General features: G+C 42.0%; 1 protein-coding gene across 1 annotated transcript in view; it reads right to left on the reverse strand.

Moving 5' to 3' along the window:
• SUSD1 (sushi domain containing 1) overlaps nt 1–23,831 on the reverse strand; it is a 115,148-nt gene that overhangs the window by 35,437 nt on the left and 55,880 nt on the right. Inside the window, exons 17-20 of the mRNA XM_032763563.2 lie at nt 20,893–20,987; nt 17,067–17,253; nt 4,470–4,563; nt 3,031–3,286 (exon numbers count right to left, since the gene is read on the reverse strand). Of these exons, the coding sequence (XP_032619454.1) occupies nt 3,031–3,286; nt 4,470–4,563; nt 17,067–17,253; nt 20,893–20,987 (632 nt within the window). The remainder of the gene's footprint in view (nt 1–3,030; nt 3,287–4,469; nt 4,564–17,066; nt 17,254–20,892; nt 20,988–23,831) is intronic.

The raw sequence follows: 23,831 nt of genomic DNA on the forward strand, positions 1-23,831 counted from the left end.
TTCACCTTCTTCTGCAGCATTGGGCATGGGTCACTTGCTGGTGGACTCTCTGCAGCTTGAGGTCTTCAAACCACAATTTGAGGACTTCAATAACTCGGACATAGGTTAGGGGTTGTTATAGAAGTGGATGGGTAGGGTTCTGTGGCCTGCTTTGTGCAGGAGGTCAGACTAGATGATCATATTGGTCCCTTCTGACCTATGAGTCAAGAGATCCTAATGGAGTCTTTGCTTCAGTCTACCTACTGCCATTTTCACTATGTAGACAAGTTAGTCATGCACCCATAGACAGTATAGCCTTCCACAGCAGTGCACTTTCCAAGTTTAGGAGAGAAAACACAAGGAATCTACTGCACACGTGTGCGCAACATGAATTTCTCAAGACCAGTTGTCAGAACAGTTAAAGGCATTTTCCCCTCAATTAGGGTTCCTTATGTTCCAAATTTCAACATTCTACCCCTAGCCGTTTCAATGCCTGTACTAAATACTACAAAATCCTCTAACTGGAATTTACCTCCATCCCTTGCAGACTTACTGTTGCTTTTATTACATATTCAGTCCACAAATGCTGAATGATGAAATGGGGGTTGTAGAAGGTTTTATTTATGCTAAAGAAATGAATCCCACATCATTTTAAGCTCTAAGCACTATTTTCTCAGTGTCTTTCATTTTGGGCCTTGGCAGGTTGAGAGGTATGGAATCCATAAAGCAGTCAGTGGAGCCTGAAACAGGCACCAGATGGGTTGGAGCTAATTAAATAACACCACTCTCACTGAGAAGGACACATCCAGAGATGGACAATTTGTTCTACTTAATGGAGGTTTTCATGATACTGTCAGGCAATCTGTAGCTATCTCTCTCCAGAATTCCCACTTCTCACCTGCCAAATTTATCATTAGGAAAAATGGTACTCCTCCATTATCTCAGTTCTCCTAGCTTCTTCCCTGATGCTCTCCAAGCATTCCCTGTTGGAGGGGATCAGGTGGCATGACATTTGGCTAGCATAAGTGGATGTCCCTCACATTTCCCTCAGTCTTTCACATTTCACTCAGCTTGGACTGGTGCATAGGTTGCAATTTTATTAAAAGCCTTTTTCATTTTCTGGTTCTCGTGTACAGTGCTATGGGGCTTGGGTTTCAAAACTGTAGGAGAATATTTAAAGGTGACCTGAAAAAGGAAAAGAATGGGATTGTGCCTTTTTTTGGTTACTTTATGATGTATAAAAAAAAAAAGATACGAAAGTTCTCTTTTTTGAAATTTCAGGTCCTGAATTACCCGGAATACTCTATGGCTTGGTCTACACTAGAAAAATTAACCATTGCTGACATTCATTGTCAGGAACGAGTAATTTGTCTAGTGCAGACCAAGTGTATGATCCTGAAATGTGACTTCACAAGAACAATAATGTGAAAGTTAAGCAATTTAGGAATTTAGTCACATTATTTAAAATTCTTTGGTCTGGTGTAATAACTATTTAATATAAAGTGAGAGCTGTACTCTTTGTATTCTGTGTTGTAATTGAAATAAATATATTTTAAAATGTAGAAAAACCATCCAAGATATTTATAATAAATGTCAATTGGTATTTTACTATTGTTTAACAATGAGATTAAAATTGCAATTAATTGCAATTGATTTTTTAAATCTCGTGATTAATTTTTTAAAATCACTTGACAGCCTGTAGGGGGGTGGTTACCCGCTCCGGCCCTGACAGGGTTAAGGCCAGCCATGAGAGAGGGCTGGGGCTGCAAGGAAAAGCCCAGGCGGCTTAGGAAAGCGGACACTGCTGGGGCCACGCCCCAAACAGAGCACAGCAGGTCCTTACAAAAACGCTGCTAGCTTGGAGCTAGAGTCTCTGTCTCTCCAGTCTTGGAGGGAGCAGGGCCTGGCTCTCGGTAGTAAAGGTACGTGCAATGAAGCAGGGAGGGGGAAAGGCCAGAGGAGCAGGGGAGCTCCAGCCTGGTGACTCTCCAGGCTGCAGGGCCTGGTCCTAGGCCCACCCCTGAGGTACTGGGTGGCAGAAGAAGACAGAAGGTCCTACCCCCTTGCCTGTGATGACTGGCTCTTATACTGCAGTCTGCCCCAGGGACCAAGGACTCATAGCTGACTGGCAGTAGCCATCGGCTGAGGCAAGGTGGGATTAGGGGGTTGGGATCCCTGGTGAGGGGAGACCCTGAGAGTGAGGGGTTACTGCCAGGGGGCAGCACCCCAGATAACGGGGCACTGGGGTCCGGGAAGGACACGGGAGGCCCAGTGGCAGTGAGATGTCGGCCTGCAGAGGGCGCTCCAAGGCTGGAAAAAAGAGCTAATTCCCAGGACGCCAGCAGGAGGTGCCGCGGGGGTGATTCTCACGCCATTACACAGCCCTATTCAACTTCAGTGACTAAAAAGGCTTCCTTCTCCTCAAATGTTGAAAATTCAACAACCCTGCCCCTTCAATAAAGGTATTAGTGTCAATATACGCCCTCGCAACAAGTCTTCCCACAAAACCAGGGCTGTCCAGAGTTGATATTCCCTGTTATTTATAAGGCTAAAATGCAAGTAAAACAAAAAACTCCATTAAAGAAAGTCTGGTCATCTTGTAGTGTCACTTGGAAGGACAGAATACCTTACAGTAAAAGCACTTGACTCAAAAAAAGAATCATGTGTTACTGTTGAGTGACTTTCAGATACTAGCACTCCCTAAGGCTAAATTATGGCCTTTGTAAATTATAGGCACCTGTAATTACCTATGAATCAGTGGTGTTTGTGCACCCATCCCTGAAGGCAGAAGTTGGCACTAAATCCCTAATCCTTTCCTTTGTTTATATTTCAGCATCCAGAATCGCTTCTGCATTACAATGATGAAGAGATCTGCAAGCAATTAAAATGGCTACTTCAGGACATTTCAATTTAAGTTTTATATCATCTACTTCTTGTCCCTGACAATATCATCAAAACAGAACAAAAAGTTAAACATTTTCCCTGGTTTTCCAATTAAAACTTTTCATTCAACAAAGACTCAGAGAAAAGTTTATTTAAAATACCCATTACCTTATTCCATTGGCTTATAATTCTCAGTACCACACAGTAATCTTTCCCCTGCTTTAAGGGAGCATTATAGAAAGCCCCGTAGTAATGTCTGTCTCCAAGAGAGATCAGCATGTTGTCAGCAACATCCTTGGCGAGGAATTCAGCTGCCACATACCCCTCAGCATCAGTGGCATTGTTAAAGAAAGTCACAGCAGCCAGGGAATCACAAGTAAATGTGCTTTGCAAGGCCAAGGGAAGCACAATCACTTGATAAAAACTAGAATGAAACAGAAAAGCAACCATCAGCATTCATTTCCATGCACTAAACACCAGTGAGAAATCATATTTGCATGTAGTCTTCCAAATATTTTGGCCCTTTGTTTAACAGTTTTCAAATCACTAACAACCCGGGTGAACTCTTTCCATGTGTGGGTGAAATATTTCCCTTTATATATCTGCTATTTATTGCCCTCTGTATAAAACAGACTATATATGCCTATTATAAGGCTAATTTTCCAAATTGCACACACAGATTTAACATGATTGGGCATGCTAATTTAGTATTTTCATATGAGAATCGCCAACTATGAATCACTACAAACTGCCTGTTTGCTCAATTCATCCAACATGCACCTTTCTCCTTGCAGCCAAAGCAGAGCTGAAAGACTTTATCAACCTATTAAAACCTATTTGTTCCTGATTTCCCAGAAAGATGCTGTTTCCAGTATCAAGAAGGTGACGAGAGCTCCCATCTATTAGACTTTAATTAGAAACTTGTCCCTCGAGTTCACTAAAAGTTCAGAGGGTGATGTCCTCCCACAAAAAGAGCAACTCACAAAGTATGTGCACTGTACTGTTGTTACACTGTGCTTTGGCTCCTGCACTATGTTTTCACTTCCAAGTATTTCCTGCCTTACTATAACACGAGTTACAGTAATTCGTCTCTCTCATTTCCCAGGCACTTACCAACATACGTCAGCAGAGTTAAAACTCACTACTCCTAAGAGTATTTATCAATTTGGTACCAGTAAATGAATACGGTGTTGCTGTTTATCAGGATTTGGAGAATAGACCTTTCTTAACTTCCTCTTGGCTACTAGACAATTTCCTGCAAGCTTTATAATGTGGTTTGCACATGACAAGTATAAACTGCTGTTAGTTACACCAATGAATATCTGGGGTAGCTCCACTGAGCCAATGGAGTTACACCAACATAAATTCAGAGTAATTGAGGACAGAATTGTGGTCCCAAGGAGAGATTACCTGAAGCAAAACTCCAGATCTGATCAATCACAAATTGCAGTGAAGATGGGACAGGGATTCAGACTTTCTGGTTTGGTCCCATCGCTAATAAAATTATCTAATTGAAGACAGTCTAAAATACACAAACATCTAAATGATCAGTACTTTAAAAATATATTTTGAGAGAGTCGGGAGCATGTAAAAAAACCCCCACAGACCTGATAGGTCCATTTCTATCTTCTGCTTTTCGTAGGCTGAGTACTGGTGCAGGCCCTTGTACTGTAACAAACTCTATTTCTGGGAACAGAGGATCTAAAAAGCAAACAGAATCAGTACGTTAGAAAAGTTTGAGGAATAATCCAGGTGTGAGGGTAGTAAGCTTTTTCTCACACAGCACAGTAACTAAAATGCTAACCCTAAAAGCTAGAGCTGTGCTTTAGATTCAAATCTGAATACAAAATACCTTAAAATGTAGACAATGTTTTTGGTTAACAAATATTGGAGATGATTTTAATTTTGATTGAACTGCATATCAGCAGGCTCAATCTGAGAAAACAAATATGTGAGATTTGAACCTTACTTCTTGCAGACCTTGAACACCTCAGTCAAATATTTTAAGCTGTCATTGGAGACTTTCACCAAGTACTTCCCTGAACTTTCAAAAGCCCCCTCAACTCCTGGAAAACTCAAAGGTAGGAAAATAAATTCTGTTGCAGTAGCTTTCTTTGATTCCTACTTTGTACCCTCCCTTCCTTTGACATCCAGCACAGTCAAGAGAAGCTTTAATTCAATTTTCTGCCTGGAGAAAATATTAGAGATTTTTATTTTTTTTTAATCCTCGCCAAAGTGCACAAGGCCTAAAATGTCGAGCCAATCTGAGCTTTGTATTAAATTTCAGACAGGTAGTGTAAAGAGGAAAACAGCTTTAGGGCACTAACCAGTAACTACCAGGCCTAGCATGTGGCTTGAAGAGTTGCAAATTGCAAGCAACCGAGTTCCTTTAAAGTTTGGAGTCTTTGTCACTTTGGGTAACTGGTCAGAAATACAAGTTGTTAAAACTTTAAGCACATCTAAGTCTCTCCAGACTTCACTTATAAGACGTGAAGCAGCAACAATCCAAAATTTAAAAATTGGTTTAAATTCTCACCCCAGAAAACAGGAGGACTTTATGAGGAAGTTCTTCCATGTGCAGTATTTGATTACCAGGACATTAAGAAAAATACATGTTGCCAAAACATTAATGCGTGCCAAAAATAAGTCAAGTACCAGGCCTGCAGAACACCAAAATTTAACAATCCCCGTGGGAAAAATAAAGCCTTCAGACCACCTATGAAGTCAGACACAATGGCAGGACCTAATGCAGGGCAGCCATTGTGTGGGAAAATTCCTGATCAAGAGTGAAAAGCTGCAGCCCCAAATTCAGTGGCTTACCATTAACATTTACCCGTCTTGGTCTTCAGGTAAATTACAATAAAAACATTCTATCAGCATTACAGGCCACCAGCTTGAAGCAGCATTCTTCAAACTTTGCAGTGACACAAACCTAAAAGTGCCAGTATCCATCCCTATCTTCAACCAAACCCCACTCCAAATACCCCTCTCAGAATCAGCGCTGGGTAGGCCAGGAATTTGGAACTTCACCATGAGTTTCATTTTTATGGCAAGAATATTTGAGCTGGGTCACAGTGTTAGCTCGAAGCCAAAACACAGCAGAAAGCACATGTAATAGCATTGCAAGTGAAAAAGGAAAACAGCACAGATCTTGAGGCTATACCTCCTGGAAATGACAAGACATTTCTGGTTTGGTTCACATCATGTTCAATGGTTTGGAAGACTCTGCATTCACACTGTGGTAAATCCTTGATTCTCCATTTGTGCATCAGGTGCACACATCTTCCGTGTAATGTCCTAATATGGTTGATGGTCATCTACTGTCTTTGGCAGAGCAAGAAACCAGGTCGTTCGACGGTGCAATCGTGTACAAGGTGCTTGTTGTTTATGTCAGAGCCTGCCCATTGCATCCACCAGGAGTTTTCTGAGTTGAAGCTGAATGACAGAAGAGCTTCTCCAAACACCCATAATGGCCAGCAGGACTTACGGCAAGCGTGAGGTGGGTGAACAAAGAAATTTGAACGAGCAAGAACTTTTTTGTACTTGTGCAACATAGCCATCTCTCACCAGAGGGTTGAAGAAAGGACTTTGGAGGACTGGAATCTAAGGCAGTGGCATGGTCTTCAGGGTGCCACTTACAAGTCTCAGAGCCACATTTAATTGGATGTTGATCAGGTCTGTGTGCGAGCTTCTTCCCCACACCGGTAGGTAGAACTCGGCCATGGAAAAAAACTAAAGCCAGCGTTGCCGTCCATACCATTTGAGCACCACAACCCCAGATCAAACTTGGTAGCTTTTGGATGATATTGATGTGACTCATTGTTTGTTATCAAGCAGATGTTTCTCACAGGAATGGCCCAATTTTTAAAAAACATTAAGATTCCGAATTTATTTGTTCCTGTTTTAAATCTCAGAGGCTTCTGACATTTTACAGATGCGGTTTACAACTGAAGCCTTAAGACTGCACAGACTAATCACTACACATGTGATGAACAATGTCACTTTCATTATACTACCAAATCTTGATAGTAGGAATCTTTAAGGTCTTTCTGATTAGCTGATCTTCTGCACTCCACCAATACTACGTGACTAGGACAGCACTGAAATTCACTTTACTATACACACTACAGTCATAATGACTCCATTTAAAAAGGATATTATTTTCTTTGTGCCTCATTTTAAATATGCCTCTATTTAAAATGGACATATGCAGGGGGGAGCGATAGCTCAGTGGTTTGAGCACTTGCCTGCTAAATCCAGGGTTGTGAGTTCAATCCTTGAGATGGCCATTTAGGGAACTGGGGCAAAAATATGTCTGGGGATTGGTCCTGCTTTAAGCAGGGGGTTGGACTAGATGACCTCCTGACGTCCCTTCCAACTTTGATATTCTATGATTTGGCTTACCACCCTTTTAGAAATCCTTCATTTGCACTAGAGCAGTCCTGTTTGGTTTTCTCTGCTTTTCTAGATGCCATTCTCTGTTGCTGATAAAGCTTTAAAAATAGTGATGCAACTGAGCCACAAGGTTTGCATCCAGATGGTATCCTTCCTCAAGTTCAGGGAAGTCAAATCAAGGGTTCTCGTTCAGGCCCAGCTATAACTGAAAACAATTCTCTGCTGAAATAATGCCATTTGCATAACTGACATTTCTTGCAAACACATTGTTTTAAGGATTTTACGGTTGTTTGGGGATTTTGATTCAAATAAAAATCTTTTATTACATTTTCACATTTAAAATAAAGAAATGGAATAAGTATTAATGGTACAAGTGAGGGTTATGTAGCAATACTGATTATATAGCACTGGTTATGAGGAGAGACTATAAAAGTACAACGTATGTAACAACATCTACGTTATGCTGAAGGGCAAAGAATTTTTAACCTGAAGAAAACCACTATCACAGAATCTTCTGAGATGACCAAAAAAGCCCACTAGAAGAGAGGACAAAATGGACTTTAATAGGTCACTTAAGACAAATATATTGATTTTTAAACAGTGTAATGGGAGAGGACCCTTATCTGTGTTTTTACCACCATCTTACGGAATGTTAGATTTTTTTTCAGGGGTGAGGGGAGTGGGGTCATTAACTATATTCTGTTGGTTTCCTTTTTGCATTTCACTCAGTTGCATCAGTGAAAGTTAAACTGGCTGATTCCACTTTACTGTTATTACTTATTTGTACTGTAGCAGAGACCAGAGGCTAGGACTCCATTGTTATGTTTGTACAATACTTATCACACAGGCGCAAAGAGCTTACAATCTATCCACGTGAGACAAGACAGAAAAGGTGGATAGAGAGAGACAGATGAGGGAGCACAAATAACTAATGAGACATTACTGGTCAGCATGAAAAGCAGTGGTCTCAGAGCACTAGCTGTCTAATCATTTATTTGTAGGCTTCATGACAGAGAAGAGTTTAAATAGAGATTTGAAGGAGAACAACAAGGTAGCTTTGCAAATGTTTATGGAGAGCTTCTCCCACAAGTGAGGGGGGAAAAAACACAGAGATTTGTTGCAAATTATTTTAAAATTGGCAATCAAGACTGGAAATCATTTGCAGAACAACTGCAGGGGTCCCATGTGTGAAATGCTCGGTAAGGCAGGCTTAGGCTGTGGAGGCCTTAAAAGTGAAGACAAGTAGTTTGTGTCTGATGTGGACAATAAGGTGAAGCTGGAGAGGGACAAAGAGGGAAGAGATGGGATCAATGTCACAAGTCAGAAAAATGCTCCTGGCAGCAGAATTTGAAACAAGATGGAATTTGTCAAGGCCAGAGAGGAGACCACTGGAGCAGTTGAGACAGGAAAAATAAGGGCCTGGATGAGAGTTTTAGTTGTGCGGACAGAGAGGGAAGGCCGTATCTTAAGAGATGTTATGCAGCAAGAAATGCAAAGATTTAGATGTGGCCTGGAAGTGGAGACCTAGAGAGGGCTAAGTCAAAGAAAATGTCCAGGCTATGGGCCTGGGCAAAATGTAGGATGGTGGTAGTATCCTGGAGGACTGGGAGGAATGATTAGGAGTTCTGTTTTGGCCAGGTTGTGTTAAAGAGGAAAGTTGGTCTATGGGGAGATGTCAGAAAACTAAACTGAGATTTTGGTTTGGCCAGGAGGAGACAGGTCAGGTGTGCAGAAATAAATCTGCAAGTTATCAGCATAACAATGACAGGATACAGAAGGAGAAATGGCCAAAACAGAGACCTGTAGAAACCCCACAACATGCTGGAAGGAGATTAAGTTTATATATAGAGGAAGGACTGCACATACAACCTCTCAGACAACAGCACTGGGCTAGTTTATGGCACCGATCCTGTCAACAGTTTATGCATGTGCTTACATTTTATTCATTCAAGCAGTCCCATGAGCTTCAATAGGACTACTCACATATTTAAAGTTAAATATATCACAGGTTTGCAGGATTGGAGTCTAAATCCCTGTCACATAAAAACACATACATTTATATTACTGGTTGTCATCAATCCCCCTGCCTGCTTCACTGAAACAGAAAATCATTTCTCTGTCATTCTTGTTTTCTAAAAGGTATACGTTGTAACTCATCACCCCGTGGGGGTCTGTCATGATAGCACAAATAGCAGAGAATATCCACAGTAAATCCACGTTTCCTACCATCCCTTCCTCCCTCAGTGGAAGGCAGAAATTTTTAACATTTGAAAAAAGAACAATAAATTAAAGATACCCCAACCATGAGGGAAGTTGGGTGAGTTAGCTTGACTCTATTCCTACTTGCACACGAGCAGAACAATGGTAAGCTGTTTTCTTTTCCTCTAAGGTTACAGAATTCCATTTCAGGATGCAATATGTGAGAAAAACCCAGAAATGAGAGGGGCACCACAAAACTATTCATGGAGGAAACATAATGCTGTGGAATTCATTCCTTTAGGGCAAATACCTCTTTCTAAATCTTCAGTTTCATGATTATTCATTTCTGATGTAAATAATTTTTAATAAGAAGAGTGAGGGGTCACTATATTTGTATGCCAGAAGGGCATCTGAGAGGTCTGAGGACTCAAAAGGTCCTGCAATATCTTTATCCAAACCCTGTAACTGGTATATACAAATACCTGTAGCAAGTAACAATAAGCAGAGTGTAAAGTAGGAACATACCCTGACTCACGGCAATTTTCTATTTTTCTTTCTTTTTTTTTTTTTAAAAAGAGGTTATGTGTGGGAAGAAAATACTGGAAGAGTTACAGAACCCAAGATGCATGTTTTCATTGGAGGGGAAGTTAAATGTTCCCCTATAGTAACTCAGACACAATAACTCCACTTCCCTGTGACCAGGGATCTTCCTAACAAGCACTTTGTTCCAACACAGAGCGGTTCATTCTAAACCTTAGGAAACTGGCCAGTCTCCAAAGTGTTAATCAACTCGTGGTTAGCTAGTGGCCTAAGGGTTAAAATTTCCTATTTTAAATTGGTCTCCTTCTGAAGAATCTATCATTTCCTTCCCCCTAAACAACATCTCACCTCTGTTCTTGGGTGACCAGCCAGAGGTGCTGGGTTTCTTCATGTTGACAGAAACACATATACATGTCATATTATCCCTGCACTCTGCCTGCTTGTTCTTCTTTAATAAACAGAGTACTCAATTATGCAAAAATTCCTACTCTCTGAAGCCAAAACAATGGAGCAGACAGGGAGCCTACAAATCAAAATACAGCCAGAAGGTCTGGCTTTCAGGTCTAAAAACCTTGATGGTGCTCCTTAAAAATTAACACTGGCTGCTCTCTGTTGATATGCCTGCTGTTTACCCCAACTTTACAAGAAAGATGTATTTATAAAGATGTGCTTAGGATGTTACAAGAAAATAAATGTTATCCGAGAAAAACAATTTTAAAAAACAAATTATAACTCAAGGTTATACAGCACAAAGCCTGAGAGATAATGTGATGGCTGCAGCACAATGAGGGTGGAACAAACAATGAACACATTCATTTTCACACCTTCTTTCACACTCCTCCTACTGTATGTTGGGACTGCCTTCTTAATTACTGTCTCCAAATGTTCCCCATCTCTGCCTCTCAAATCTCTTCTCAAACACACTTGTTTTGCATAGCATTCCGCTAATATTTCCAAGGGCAACCGCCTCCTCATTTCACCATCCTTGTGCTATTGTTGTTGCAAGAAACATACTGTAGCTCTTAAGCTTCTGTTCCAAAGTGCATTTGCCTTCTTTTTTTATTATTTGCACAGTATTTACTCTGTAGAACAGGGACCATGTTAATTCTTTCCATACCTGTACAGCTCTGGCACATTAAAAAAAATAAACAACATTAAGCGAGATCATGCGCCGAGATTTCAAAAAGTAACTAGTGATATTGGTTGCCCAATCTGAGACTAGTGAGGGTTGATTTTCAAGAAGTGCACCTGAAAATCAGGTCTCTTTAACGTGTATCAAGTTGAGCACCCAAAAACGGACACACTCAAAATCACTAAGTGTTTTTGAAAATTCTGGCCATGACTTTTAAGTGTAGGTATTCTGCAGGTAAAGAACATTTTTTAATCAGTCTGGCATGGAGAATGTTACAAAATATACTGATTTCCAAGAATCTTCTCTCCTTTCCTTATGCTTTTTCAAGAGGCTCACAGACACAGATATTTTATTGCCTTGGCATTTTAAAATGTACTTTTCTAGATGGCAGGAAACTGTTGTATGTTCAGATTAATAATGTTTTTATAGCGCAGTTTGCACCCTCTTTATCAGAAGGAGGCATCTATTCACTCAGCACGAACTCGCACCAACAATCGCACAGACAATCCAGGAAGTTTTTGGAGATTGTTGGGGACAATTTCCTGGGGCAAGTGCTGGAGGAACCTAGTAGGGGCTGTGCTCCTCTTGACCTTCTGCTCACAATTATGGAAGAATTGTGAGGAGTAGAAGTGGGTGGCAACCTGGGCAGCAGTGACCATGAGATGGTCGAGTTCAGGATCCTGACACAAGGAAGGAGAGCAGCAGAATACAGACCCTGGACTTCAGAAAAGCAGACTTTCACTCCTTCAGGGAATTGATGGGCAGGATCCCCTGGGACACTAATATGAGAGGGAAAGTAGTCCAGCAGAGGTCGCTGTATTTTAAGGAAGCCTTATTGAGGGTGCAGGAATAAACCATCCCGATGTGCAGAAACAATAGTAAATATGGCAGGTGACCAGCTTGGCTTAACAGAGAAATCTTTGGTGAGTTTAACACAAAAAGGAAGCTTACAAGAAGTGGAAACTTGGACAGATGACTAGAGAGGAGTATAAAAATATTGCTCAAGAATGCAGGGGTATAATCACGAAGGCCAAAGCACAACTCGAGTTGCAACTAGCAAGGGATGTGAAAGGTAACAAGAAGGGTTTCTACAGGTATGTTAGCAACAAGGTGGTGCTCAGGGAAAGTGTGGGACCCTTACTGAATGGGGGAAGCAACCTAGTGACGGATGATGCAGAAAAAGCTGAAGTACTCAATGCTTTTTTTGCTTCCGTCTTCACAGAGAAGGTCACTCCCAAACTGCTGCACTGGGCAACACAGTATGGAGAGGAGCTAAGTAGTCCCCAGTGGTGAAAGAACAGGTTAAGGACTATCTAGAAAAGCTGGACATGCACTAGTCCATGGGGCCAGATGCAATGCATCTGAGGGTGCTGAGTTGGCTGATGTGATTGCAGAGCCATTGGTCATTATCTCTGAAAACTCATGGTGATGGGGGGAGGTGCCAGATGATTTGGAAAAGGCAAATATAGTGCCCTTCTTTAAAAAAGGGAAGAAAGAGAACCTGGGGAACTACAAAATGGTCAGCCTCACCTCAGTCCCTGGAAAAATCATGGGGCGGGTCCTCAAGAAAACCATTTTGAAGCACTTGGAGGAGAGGAAGGTGATCAGGAATAGTCAGCATGGATTCACCAAGGGCAAATCATGCCTGACCAACTTGATTGCCTTCTATGATGACATAACTGCCTCTGTGGATATGGGGAAAGTGATGGATGTGATTTACCTTGACTTTAGCAAAGCTTTTGATACGGTCTCCCACAGTATTCTTGCCAGCAAGTTAAAAAAGTATGGACCGGATGAATGGATTATAACATGAATATAGAAAGCTGGCTAGATTGTCGGGCTCAAAAGGTAGTGATCAATGGCTCCATGACTAGCTGGCAGCCGGTATCAAGCGGAGTGCCCCAGGGGTCAGTCCTGGGGTTAGTTTTGTTCAACATCTTCATTAATGATGTGGATGATGGGACAGACTGCACCCTCAGCAAGTTCGCGGATGACACTAAGCTGGTGGGAGGGGCAGATATGCTGGAGGGTAGCGATAGGGTCCAGAGTGATCTAGACAAATTGGAGGATTGAACCAAAAGAAATCTAATGAGGTTCAACAAGGACAAGTGCAGAGACCTGTACTTAGGATGGAAGAATCCCATGCATCACTGCAGTCTGGGGACTGACTGGCTAAGCAGCAGTTCTGCAGAAAAGGAACTGGGGATTAGTGGACGAGAAGCTGGATATGAGTCAACACGGTGCCCTTGTGCCAAGAAGGCTAACGACATATTGGGCTGCATTAGTAGGAGCACTGCCAGCAGATCATGGGAAGTGATTATTCCTTTCTATTTGCCACTGGTGAGGCCACATCTGGAGTATTGTGTCCAGTTTTGAACACAATACTCCAGATGTGAACAAACTGAAGGGAGTCCAGTGGAGGGCAATGAAAATGATTAGTGAGCCAGGGCACATGATTTATGAGGAGAGGCTGAGGGAATGGATTATTTAGTCTGCAGAAGAGAAGAGTGAGGTGGGATTTGATCACTGCCTTCAACTACCTGAAGGCGGATTCCAAAGAGGATGGAGCTAGGCTGTTCTCAGTAATGGCAGATGACAGAACAAGGAGCAGTGGTCTCAAGTTGCAATGGGGGAGGTCTTGGTTGGATATTAGGAGGTTTCTAAGGTCAGGCTTGACGAAGGCCTGGCTGGGATGATTTAGTTGGGAATTGGTCCTGCTTTGAGCAGGGGGTTGGACTAGATGACCTCCTGAGGTCCCTTCCAACCCTGATATTCTATGAAGCACTGGAATGGATTACCTAGGGAGGTGGTAGAATCTCCATTCTTAGAGGTTTTTAAGGCCCGGCTTGATAAAGCCCTGGCTGGAATGATTTAGTTGGGGTTAGTCCTGCTTTGAGCAGGGGGTGGGACTAGATGACCTCCTGAGGTCTCTTCCAACCCTAATCATCTATGATTCTGTGACACATATCCTTTCTGTGGCTTATTTATTTAAGACCAGTATTTCTTAAATTCTCCCTAGCCATTTTTCAAATGGCAGTAAGTGTTTATAAAAAAAGACATTTCTTAAATTCAGAAATAGTCAGCGACAATGTTTTACCTAGAATATCTTCTTCACAAATGATCTATAAAAGGGAAAAGCATACTTAGGACTACATACAATCAGTAACTCCAACAGAGAAATAATGAATCAGAGACAGTACAACCTTAACAGCCTTTTTTTTGGGGGGGTGGGGGGGAGGGATGTGATGGAAGGGAGCACGAGAAACAGACACAAACTGTCCTTCCTGCCAAAACACAGAAAGCTCACATCACCAGTCTTTTTAACAGCGATTGGTCAATGATTGCCCAGCCATTTTTCATGACTCGAGCTCCCATTTCACGTGAGCACATGGTAAAAACCTCTTGTGTAAGCCAGGAGGGCAGAAAAGGCAGCCTCAGAAGGATACTGTTGAGAATATGAAAGGAACAGAATTTCAGTGCTCTATGAAGCACTCAATAGAGAATCTTTATGGCCAGGAGATGATAACAATAACATGCTCATCACAGACTTATTTTAGAAGGAATCTGCTTGCCAGACTGCCTACGGTAAGGAAAGTAGCTAGCTGCTGAATTCCATGTTTTGTGTAGCCACACATCCCATTATGGGCATAATGAATCATCTCATTCAGGATATCTGAAGCCAACATAGGTTTCCTAACAGACATTTATCAACACTGTAGATTCTCTCTTTTTTGTCTTAGCACAAAACAACCTTTCACTAACATGTAACTGTATGTTACAGGTTCACACTAAATACACTCTCCAACCTTATTAATTTCCTCCATAGAGGAATATGGTCACCATGCAATGATGTGTCTCTGTAAGAGGGCTTCTAGCATTACAGAATCTATGGGCCTGGTCCTCAACTGCAATAAACTTCTATTGAAGTTAATGAGGTATGGAAATTTACAACAGCTGAAGATGTGATCCAATGTTCTAAAACGTAAATCCATGTCTCACTAGGAACATTTGTTAACTGTGGGTAAATTGAGGGCCATACCTCCTTATGCTTCCCCCAAAGAAATCAGCATGAAACCTCCAGCAACTACATCACCCAACAACAAAGGTTAGGCCAGTTACAGTACATCCACAGTAAAATATTTGTTTCAGTCTTTCAGCTCTCTTACAGCATGAGATCGTCTGAGGTATCTTACATTTACATAGGACTTTTGATCCCAAAGGGCCACAAAGCACTTTAACAAGCTTAAACTGGCATACAAATTAGGATGACTCCACCACCACCAAAGTACAGCCATCTGAGGGCTTGTTTTATTAATCCTAAATTGTGTAATTTTATAAAATTTAAATGTGGGAGCTAAATAAAAAGTGACTCAAACCCCATTATACTCTTATAAAAAAGTAAAATGAGCCTTTTAATGAGATCTTATTTGATAAGCAGATATGACCAAATTTTTATGCCTCTCCACAAAATACCTACAGCCCTGTGTGGATATAAATATATATCTGCATCCAAGGATATAAATTTGTATCCAGGGAGGGCTCTACAGATACCTCATCCAGAACTGTTTATTCAGTACTAACTCAACTCAAAGAGAAACATGCCAGGTACCAAATCATCAACACCGTTTCATGCAGCACATGCTAGAAAGTATTCTGTACAGGTCATCTGAACAAGTAATGAACTGCTCCTGCACGGCTTGTGAACTCTTACAGGATGACAATGTAAAGTGTAATGCCTACAGGTTATAACTGTGGATATTCAAAAGCATCTCAATCAAATTCCGGGACATGCTTTGTTCTAATGAAACACATGACCCGATACAACAATTCACTACTTCTGAATGACAACTTGGCAATTTTCAAGCAAAAATCATCCAGTAATTGTTGTTCATCACTAAAGTGATCCAGAACACTGTGTGCCCTACACAATAACTTCTGCACAGAAGGAAGAGATTTTTTTCCCCCTTCTACGATGTCTTAAAAGCTAAGATTTACTATTAAAAAAGTACTGAAGTATTCATGATTTGGAGAATATCAGATAAACAGCTCCCTAGTTCTTCATTGGGCATCCAGCAGATAAACAGCTGCACCTAGTGGCCGAACATAGTTATAGAATTCAAAGCACTTGCTAGGTTTCACCTGTCCCACCCGTCTGCTACCAATACCAAAGCTAGTGTTTCACTGTGGTGTTGTTTTTTTTTAATCTAACCCAGAAGCTTTTCAGCATAGGAATGGTACAAAAATGTCCTAATTTAAACCAGTTTAACTGGAATCAAAATAAGCTCAAAGGCTGCAGATTTTATTAGTGCAGTTTTCTTTATGGAAAAAAAAAATCTGGAAGCAAATTACAATTAAAACACGAAGCATAACATGTTCTTTCTCCTCCTCTGCCAACAATGCCTTTTTGCTGGAATACCTTTTAATATCACCATCGGTAGTGATATCAGTCTATGGTACTCATAGGGCCCTCGTTACCATAGTATCTGAGTACCTCACAATCTTTCAACCCCTGTGAGGTAGGGCAGTGCCATTATCCTTGTTGTACAGATGGTGAAGTGAGGCACACAGAGACTTGCCCAAGGTCATACAGGAAGTCTTTGGCACAGCAGGGGATTGAACTAGGTCTCCAGAGTTCCAGGCTAGAATCCCAATCACTGGCCCATCCTTTCTCTCCAGTTACCCTGTGATGCTGAAGTAACATTTAAAAACACGTGACAGCCACTGTCCCAGTGCTTTGAGATTTGCTGACTCAACAAGAAACAGCATGAAATCTGTAACAATTAGATTACAATTTTTGAGCACAAGGCAGGAGTTTTTCAACAATCCACACCGAGATTTTAAGTTCAAGTCAGTCGTCAACACTGCCACTTAGGCTACACACACACACTCAAGTGGTCATCTTGTTAAAAAAAAAAAAAAAAAAAAAAAAAGGACGTACCAATAATTGGAGTTGTCATGGAAACTAGCACAGAAAGATCCAAAGCTGCCATGGAAATATTCACAGTGTAATTGGTGCCTGGGTGCAAATCAAGACACACCTCTGGAGTCTGTCCGTAAGTGGTGAGGTTAAAGGCCATTTCATGAAAGAACTCCTTCTGATAAAAGCGTCGACCCTGTATGTGAAACTATAATGAAACAGTCACAGTGCTGAAAATGGAAGGCTTTGACACTTCGCGTGAGCTCAATTTGTGAGATAGTCTAAGTAAACCATTTATCATAAACTTTATGAAAAAGTAATTTACCATATCCTTGTTAAAAACTACATGTGCATACAAACATATCATATTAAATTTGTTGAGCGTTACTATAATCAAAACATTTCCAGGTTTTATGAAGACACAGCATGCTTGTGGATAAACTTTAACAGAACTATGCTAAAGCTCATTCTTGCACTTCATTTCTCCCTCTCCCCCTCCCTCTCCCCCCTTTTTTTTTTAGTAAACAAACCCCAGCCCCAAAACTGCTAGTTTGCCAGCTAACAGGAACCAGCAGCCTACTCATGTATCTTCATTGCGGAAACAGGACATTTACAAAAGTGGACCCATTTGCATGCTCTGCAGTTATCATTTGATCCTGAAAGGTGTTAATTACTATCAAATCCCACTGAAGTCAACATAAGAACAGCCTTACTGGGTCAGACCATGGCCCATCTAGCCCACTATCCTGTCTTCGGACAGTAGCCATTGCCAGGTGCTTCAGAGTGAATGCAGAAGAGGCAATTGTCAAGTGATCAATCCCATTGTCCCCTCCCAGCTTTTGACAATCAGAGGCTACGGACACTCAGATTACATGGTTGCACCCCTGATGACCTTGGCTAATAGCTATTGACTGACCTATCTTTGAGGAACTAATCTAATTTTCTTTTGAACTCTCTGCCTTCATAACATCCCCTGGCAACAAGTTCCATAGCTCGACTACGCATTCTGTGAAGAAGTACTTCCTTTTGTTTGTTTTAAACCTGTTGCCTGTTAATTTCATTAGGCAACGCCGGGTTCTTGTATTACGAGAAGGAGTAAATAACACTTCCTTATTCACTTTCTCCACACCAGTCAAGATTTTATAGGCTTCTATCATATCCTAAGAGGAAAAGTCCTAGTCTTTTTAATCTCTCCTCATACAGAAGCTGTTCCATACCCTTAATCATGTTTGTTGCCCTTCTCTGTACCTTTTCCAATTCTAATATGCCCTTTTTTAGATGGGGCGATCAGAACTGCATGCAGTATTCAAGGTGTGGGCATACCATGGATTTGTATAGAAACATTATGATATTTTGTTTTATTATCTATCCCTTTCCTAATGGTTCCTAAAATGGTTAGCTTTTTTGACTGGGGGTGCACACTGAGGGCATGGCTACACTTACATTTTTGCAGCACTGGTAGTTACAGCTGTGGTCGTACAGCTGTGTAGGGCCAGCGCTGCAGTGTATCCACACTGACAGCGACCAGCGCTGCAGTGTATCCACATTTGCAGCGCTGTTGGGAGTGGTGCATTGTGGGCAGCTATCCCATTGTTCAAGTGGCTGCAACGTGCTTTTCAAAAGAGGGGGGTGGGGTGGAGTATGACAGGGAGCGTGGGGGAGACAGAGAGAGTGAATTTTTGGGGCAGACACTGTGACAGCTCCCTGCCTTGCAAGTTCAAAAGAGGGGGGTGGGGTGGAGTATGACAGGGCGCGTCGGGGAGACAGAGAGAGTGGATTTTTGGAGCAGATACTTGTGTGAACAGTCTCTGCCTTTGCAAATTCTGGCCAGTTCCCCACCCCTCTCCAATCACTTCTTAATGTAAAAAGGCTCAGACCCAGATAAGGCAGTTTCTCCGCTCCCCCACCCCCCCCGCCGGGCTGTTTGTCTCCTCAAGCAAACAGCTGTGAACAGTCCAAAGCCGGCTCGCTCGCTTTGCTGGCAGCAAAGAGCAGCTTGTGTTGTTGTTTTAGATGAGTAGCCCGCGGAGCACCTTCCGGTTTGTGTATAGACAGGAAATTCGGAATCCTCCTATACCCTGGGAGGCCAATAACAGCGCGCTGGTGAGTTCCACAACCTGATGAGCAGCAGCACGCCATTCACAGCGCTGGATCGCTACACCAGAAAGACCTGTAGTGGACAGGGTAAACAAGCAAGCGCTGCAAGGTGCAAGGGAGTTGCAGCGCTGGCTGAGCTGCTGTAAGTGTGCGCACGCCGAAGTAAGTTTGCAGCGCTCTAACCCTCACCAGCGCTGGCACTTGCAGCGTAGCCAAGGCCTGAATGGATTTTTTCAGAGAACTATCTACAATGATTCCAAGATCTCATTCCTGAGTGGTAATAGCCAATCTGAACACACTTTTTTTGGATGTGTAGTTGGGATTATGTTTTCCAATTGGCATTACTTTGTATTTATCAACATCAAATTTCATCTGCTATTTTGTTGCCCAGTCACCCAGTGTTGCGAGATCCCTTTGTAATTCTTCGCTTTGGACTGAACTATCTTGAGTAATTTTGTATCATCAGCAAATTTTGCCACTTCACTCTTTTTCCAGATCATTTATGAATATGTTGTACAGCACTGGTCCCAGTACAGACCCCTGGGGGACACCGCTATTTACCTCTCTCTCTTCTGAAAAATGGCCATTTATTGCTACCCTTTGTTTCTTGTCTTTTAACCAGTTACTGATCCATGAGAGGACCTTCCTTCTTATCTCATGCCTGTCTAGCTTGCTTAAGAGCCTTTGGTTAAGGACCTCGTCAAAGGTTTTCTGAAAGTTCAAGTATGCTATATCCACATGAAATGAGAATGCCCAGTCTCTCTCAGGACCAAGTTATAGACAGTTGGGCTTGTATGTACACTTGTAGTCATGCATATTTTCCACTGCTCTGGTGCCAAATAGTCACAATGTTAGTAACTCAAAACAAACAATTTCACAGTTCTATCTATTCTCAGTTTTTTGAGTAAGAAAATAAATAGACTGCACGCTCTGTTTAAATCTTACAGGCTGTCCCTCAGCTAGAGGGATGCAATAAACTCTGGATAATCTCTAACTGTGGAAACTTTAGATAGGAGCAGCCAGTCTCAGGCCCACCACAGACAGCCTCAGTGGAGGGTCCACAGCAGGGTGAGGGGATCATTGAGACTACATGGCAAGGCACATTGGCCTGTTTGAGTTTGTGTAAAGAACGAGGAATAGCTGACAGCTGGAGACGAACAGAGCAGCAGAAAGGAAGAAATAAACAACAAGCACGAAACAGAGGTAAGCAAGAAACAACAAAAAGCATGGTTGTGTGTAGTCTTTTTCAAATGATGATCCACTGGCCTGTTTAGTTTTCTTACGATGCTGCATGCTAGATTCCCCTGTCATTGTTACTCAATGCCATGCAAGAAGAGTGGAGTCAGGGGCGGCTCTATGTATTTTGCTGCCCCAGGCATGGCAGCCAGGTGGCTTTTGGCAGCATGCCTGAGGGAGGTCTCATGGTAACGCGGATTTGGCGATTTGCCTGCAGGAGGTCCGCCAGTCCCGCGCCTTTGACGTACCCACCGCCAAATTGCCACCGAAACCGTGGGACCAGCGGACGTCCTGCAGGCATGCCGCCAAAGGCTGCCTGACTGCTGCCCTCATGGCGACTAGCAGGCCGCCCCCTGCGGCTTGCCGCCCCAGGCACAGGTTTAGAGAGCTGGTGCCTTGAGTTGCCCCTGAGTGGAGACCCGAAAAACAACAACGTAAGACGACTCTGGTTTGCCAATATTTGCTTGATTTTGATTTTTTTTAAAATAAACCATTCAAAACATGTATCACTTACTGAATAGATTTCCTTCCTATCAGCTCTCCTTAGGCTTTGCCTCCATTTCAAGCAGGTGTCGTTAAGTATCACCATATTCCTGAAGGCTTCCTTTACTGCAGAGAGTGTGAGAAAGGGGGAAGCCTCATAACTAAAAACATTTTTAAAACCTTCCTGTAACATTATTGATCACGACCCTTAAAATGACACAGTCTGAGTCTGTTTTTACTTTAGAGGATCCAGTGTTGTTTGGAGGGAGTGGAACCTCATTCCTTTCTGAGTGCCCAAATATTGTAAATCGGGTATAAAATTTTAAAATGAAATTATGGTTTTAAAAAAACCTGAATGTAGTATTAAAGGAATTTTAAAGCCTCCCGACAAATTAAGGTAAACATCAGTTGCCTAAGGTCTAGGGGAGAGTGTAGTTTTATAAGGGTGACTTGGTTTTTCTCCTTTTACAATCAAAGTAATAGTGGTAAGCGACAGCTTTGGGGAAACAGCATGTACCACAAGTCAAATATTTCTGTTTCAAAACCTGCTCCCTGCTACGTATGGACCAAAATGACACAGCCAATAGAAGCAGTTCTTATCGAACCAGTAGGAGGGAAGGATGGGCACCTGGCTTCTTGTCAAATTACACCAGGGCTTTTGTGGCATTTCCAAAAGGAATCGCTATTGACAGTGGTAAATTCTACGTGTGTTACTGCAGAGCTGAAAGTGCCAACTGGCTGTTGCTGTGGTACAAGGGCATTGGTTGCTAGAGATATCTTCCCAGAGGAGCAATTCGGTAGGTACTGGAGTAAAGTGGGAATTTTGCTTTCAGACCATCTCAACTCTTTGCACCACTAATGCAGATGACAAACATTATGAGCCAGATTTTCAAGACTGCTCATCAACCACAAGTGGAGTCATATTTTCAAAAGTGCTCAGTACCCAGCTATACCCAAGTATTCCCACATCTTGAAAACCTGGCCACTTGTGTAAGTGCCTAAGTGAGAGGCTGATGGGTGATAAGCAATTTTGAAAATCTGGCTGTACCCCCATTTTTCCTAAAATGTGGGGTTGGGGGCAGAGATTCCTCGAACTACTTATATTCCAAAAAAGCCTCTTCCTCCAATGAATAAACAAAATATTAAACATCAAATGTGTCAGGCTTTGATGATCCAAACACAACATGCACAACACTTTTGTTTAGAAACTAAGACCTACTTTTCCACTGAAAGAACAGTACTATTCATATAGGTTACATTCCTCAAAACAATATCTCAATAACACTTAGCACATGGAGTACCAGCTTATCTGTAAGGTTATTTTAAAATATTCATTACTTCCCAGTCAGACTCAAAAAAACTTAGATTTCTGAGGGTACTATTTGGACAAACAAAGGCTAAGAAATTCTGATACTGTATCCTTAGTGTATAGAGTTATGCTTAGCCATTGCAGCATATATACTAAGAAAAAAAAAGATGCGCTGTTGCAATTCTTAAGCATAAAGATGAACAATGTCAGTTACAGTAGAACCTCAGAGTTATGAACACCTCGGAAACAGAGGTGGTTCATAACTCTGAACAGTTCTTTCAAAAGTTTACAGCTGAACACTGACTTAATACAGCTTTGAAACTTTATTATGCAGAAGAAAAGAGCTGATTTTAACCATTTTAATATAAATGAAACAAGCACAGAAACGGTTTCCTTACCTTATCAAATTTTTTTTAAACTTTCCCTTCATTTTTTCAGTAGTTTATGCTTAACACAGTACTGTCCTATATTTCCTTTTTTCCCCTTCTGCTGCTGCCTGACTGCAAACTTGCAGTTGCAAACGAGGTGTGTAGTTGACTGGCCAGTTCGTAACTCTGGTGTTCTTAACTCTGAGGTCCTTCTGTATCTCCCTTTTGATTACTTAAGCCAGGCAGCTTAAAAATATGGCAACAATGTGGGAGTGTACACAAATTTATTGATGTTCAAGTACCACACAAGGCATTTCTGCCATTCCTGCTACACCCTCAGAAGCTTCTGTTACATCTTTCACCACACAGGTTAGCTGAGTGGGACAAAGAACAATCTAATTCCACAGCGTCCCCAACTCTTGATAGAGAGAAGCCATTGCATAACCACCTGTCCCAGACCTGAGACAATGTGCAGGAGGGAAAATACATGAGGCCCCTCCCTCCACCACGCTGCTAAAGAGAACTGTGATCAATTGTTCTCCACGTCCACTGAATGTAGGGCAAGAAGTAATGGGCGTATTCGTCAGCAAGGGAGACTTAGGTTAGGTATTAGGAAAAGCTTTTGAACTATACGGGTAGTTAAGCACTGGACAGGTTACTGAGGGAGGCTGTAGAATCCTCGTCATCAGACGTTTTTAGGAACAAGTTGGACAGACACCTGTTAGGGATGGTCTATGTTTACTTGGTCCTGCCTCAGTGTAGGGGGCTGGATTTGATCACCTCTCAAGGTCTCTTCCAGCCCTACGCTTCCCTTTCAAGATAGATGCCTTGTACTCCTTTCCTTTGGGGCTTATCTTATTTCATTAATGAAATTAAGGCCTTTTTCACTGATTTAAACACTAACACTCAAGTCCGTCCTCACTGACATCTGTTTCCAGCAGCAAGACAAAACATGATGTTCAAATAACTATTTTTAAAAGGCTTCAGTTCTCTCCAGAGCAGCTTCAAAAGGACTGCTGATGGGGACAGAAAGATGTGAAATTCAGCTAAAAAGAACAAAAAATGTTCAATATTTTACCCTGACTTCTTTTTTTGCCCTCTGATCGGTACAGTCATATGATGGAGGCTGACATGGCAAAAAAGTTCCAAGCTCTGAGCTACAAGGTCATGGCCAGAAAGCTTTGGTACATTTACACAGGGATAGAAGACCCGTGGCATGGCCCAGGTCAGCTGACTCAGGCTCATGGGCTCGGGCACTGGCACTGGGCCTAAAAATTGCTCTGTGGAAATTCA

Source organism: Chelonoidis abingdonii, chromosome 6 (genome assembly GCF_003597395.2).
Source record: "Chelonoidis abingdonii isolate Lonesome George chromosome 6, CheloAbing_2.0, whole genome shotgun sequence".
NCBI classification, from domain to species: domain Eukaryota; kingdom Metazoa; phylum Chordata; order Testudines; family Testudinidae; genus Chelonoidis; species Chelonoidis abingdonii.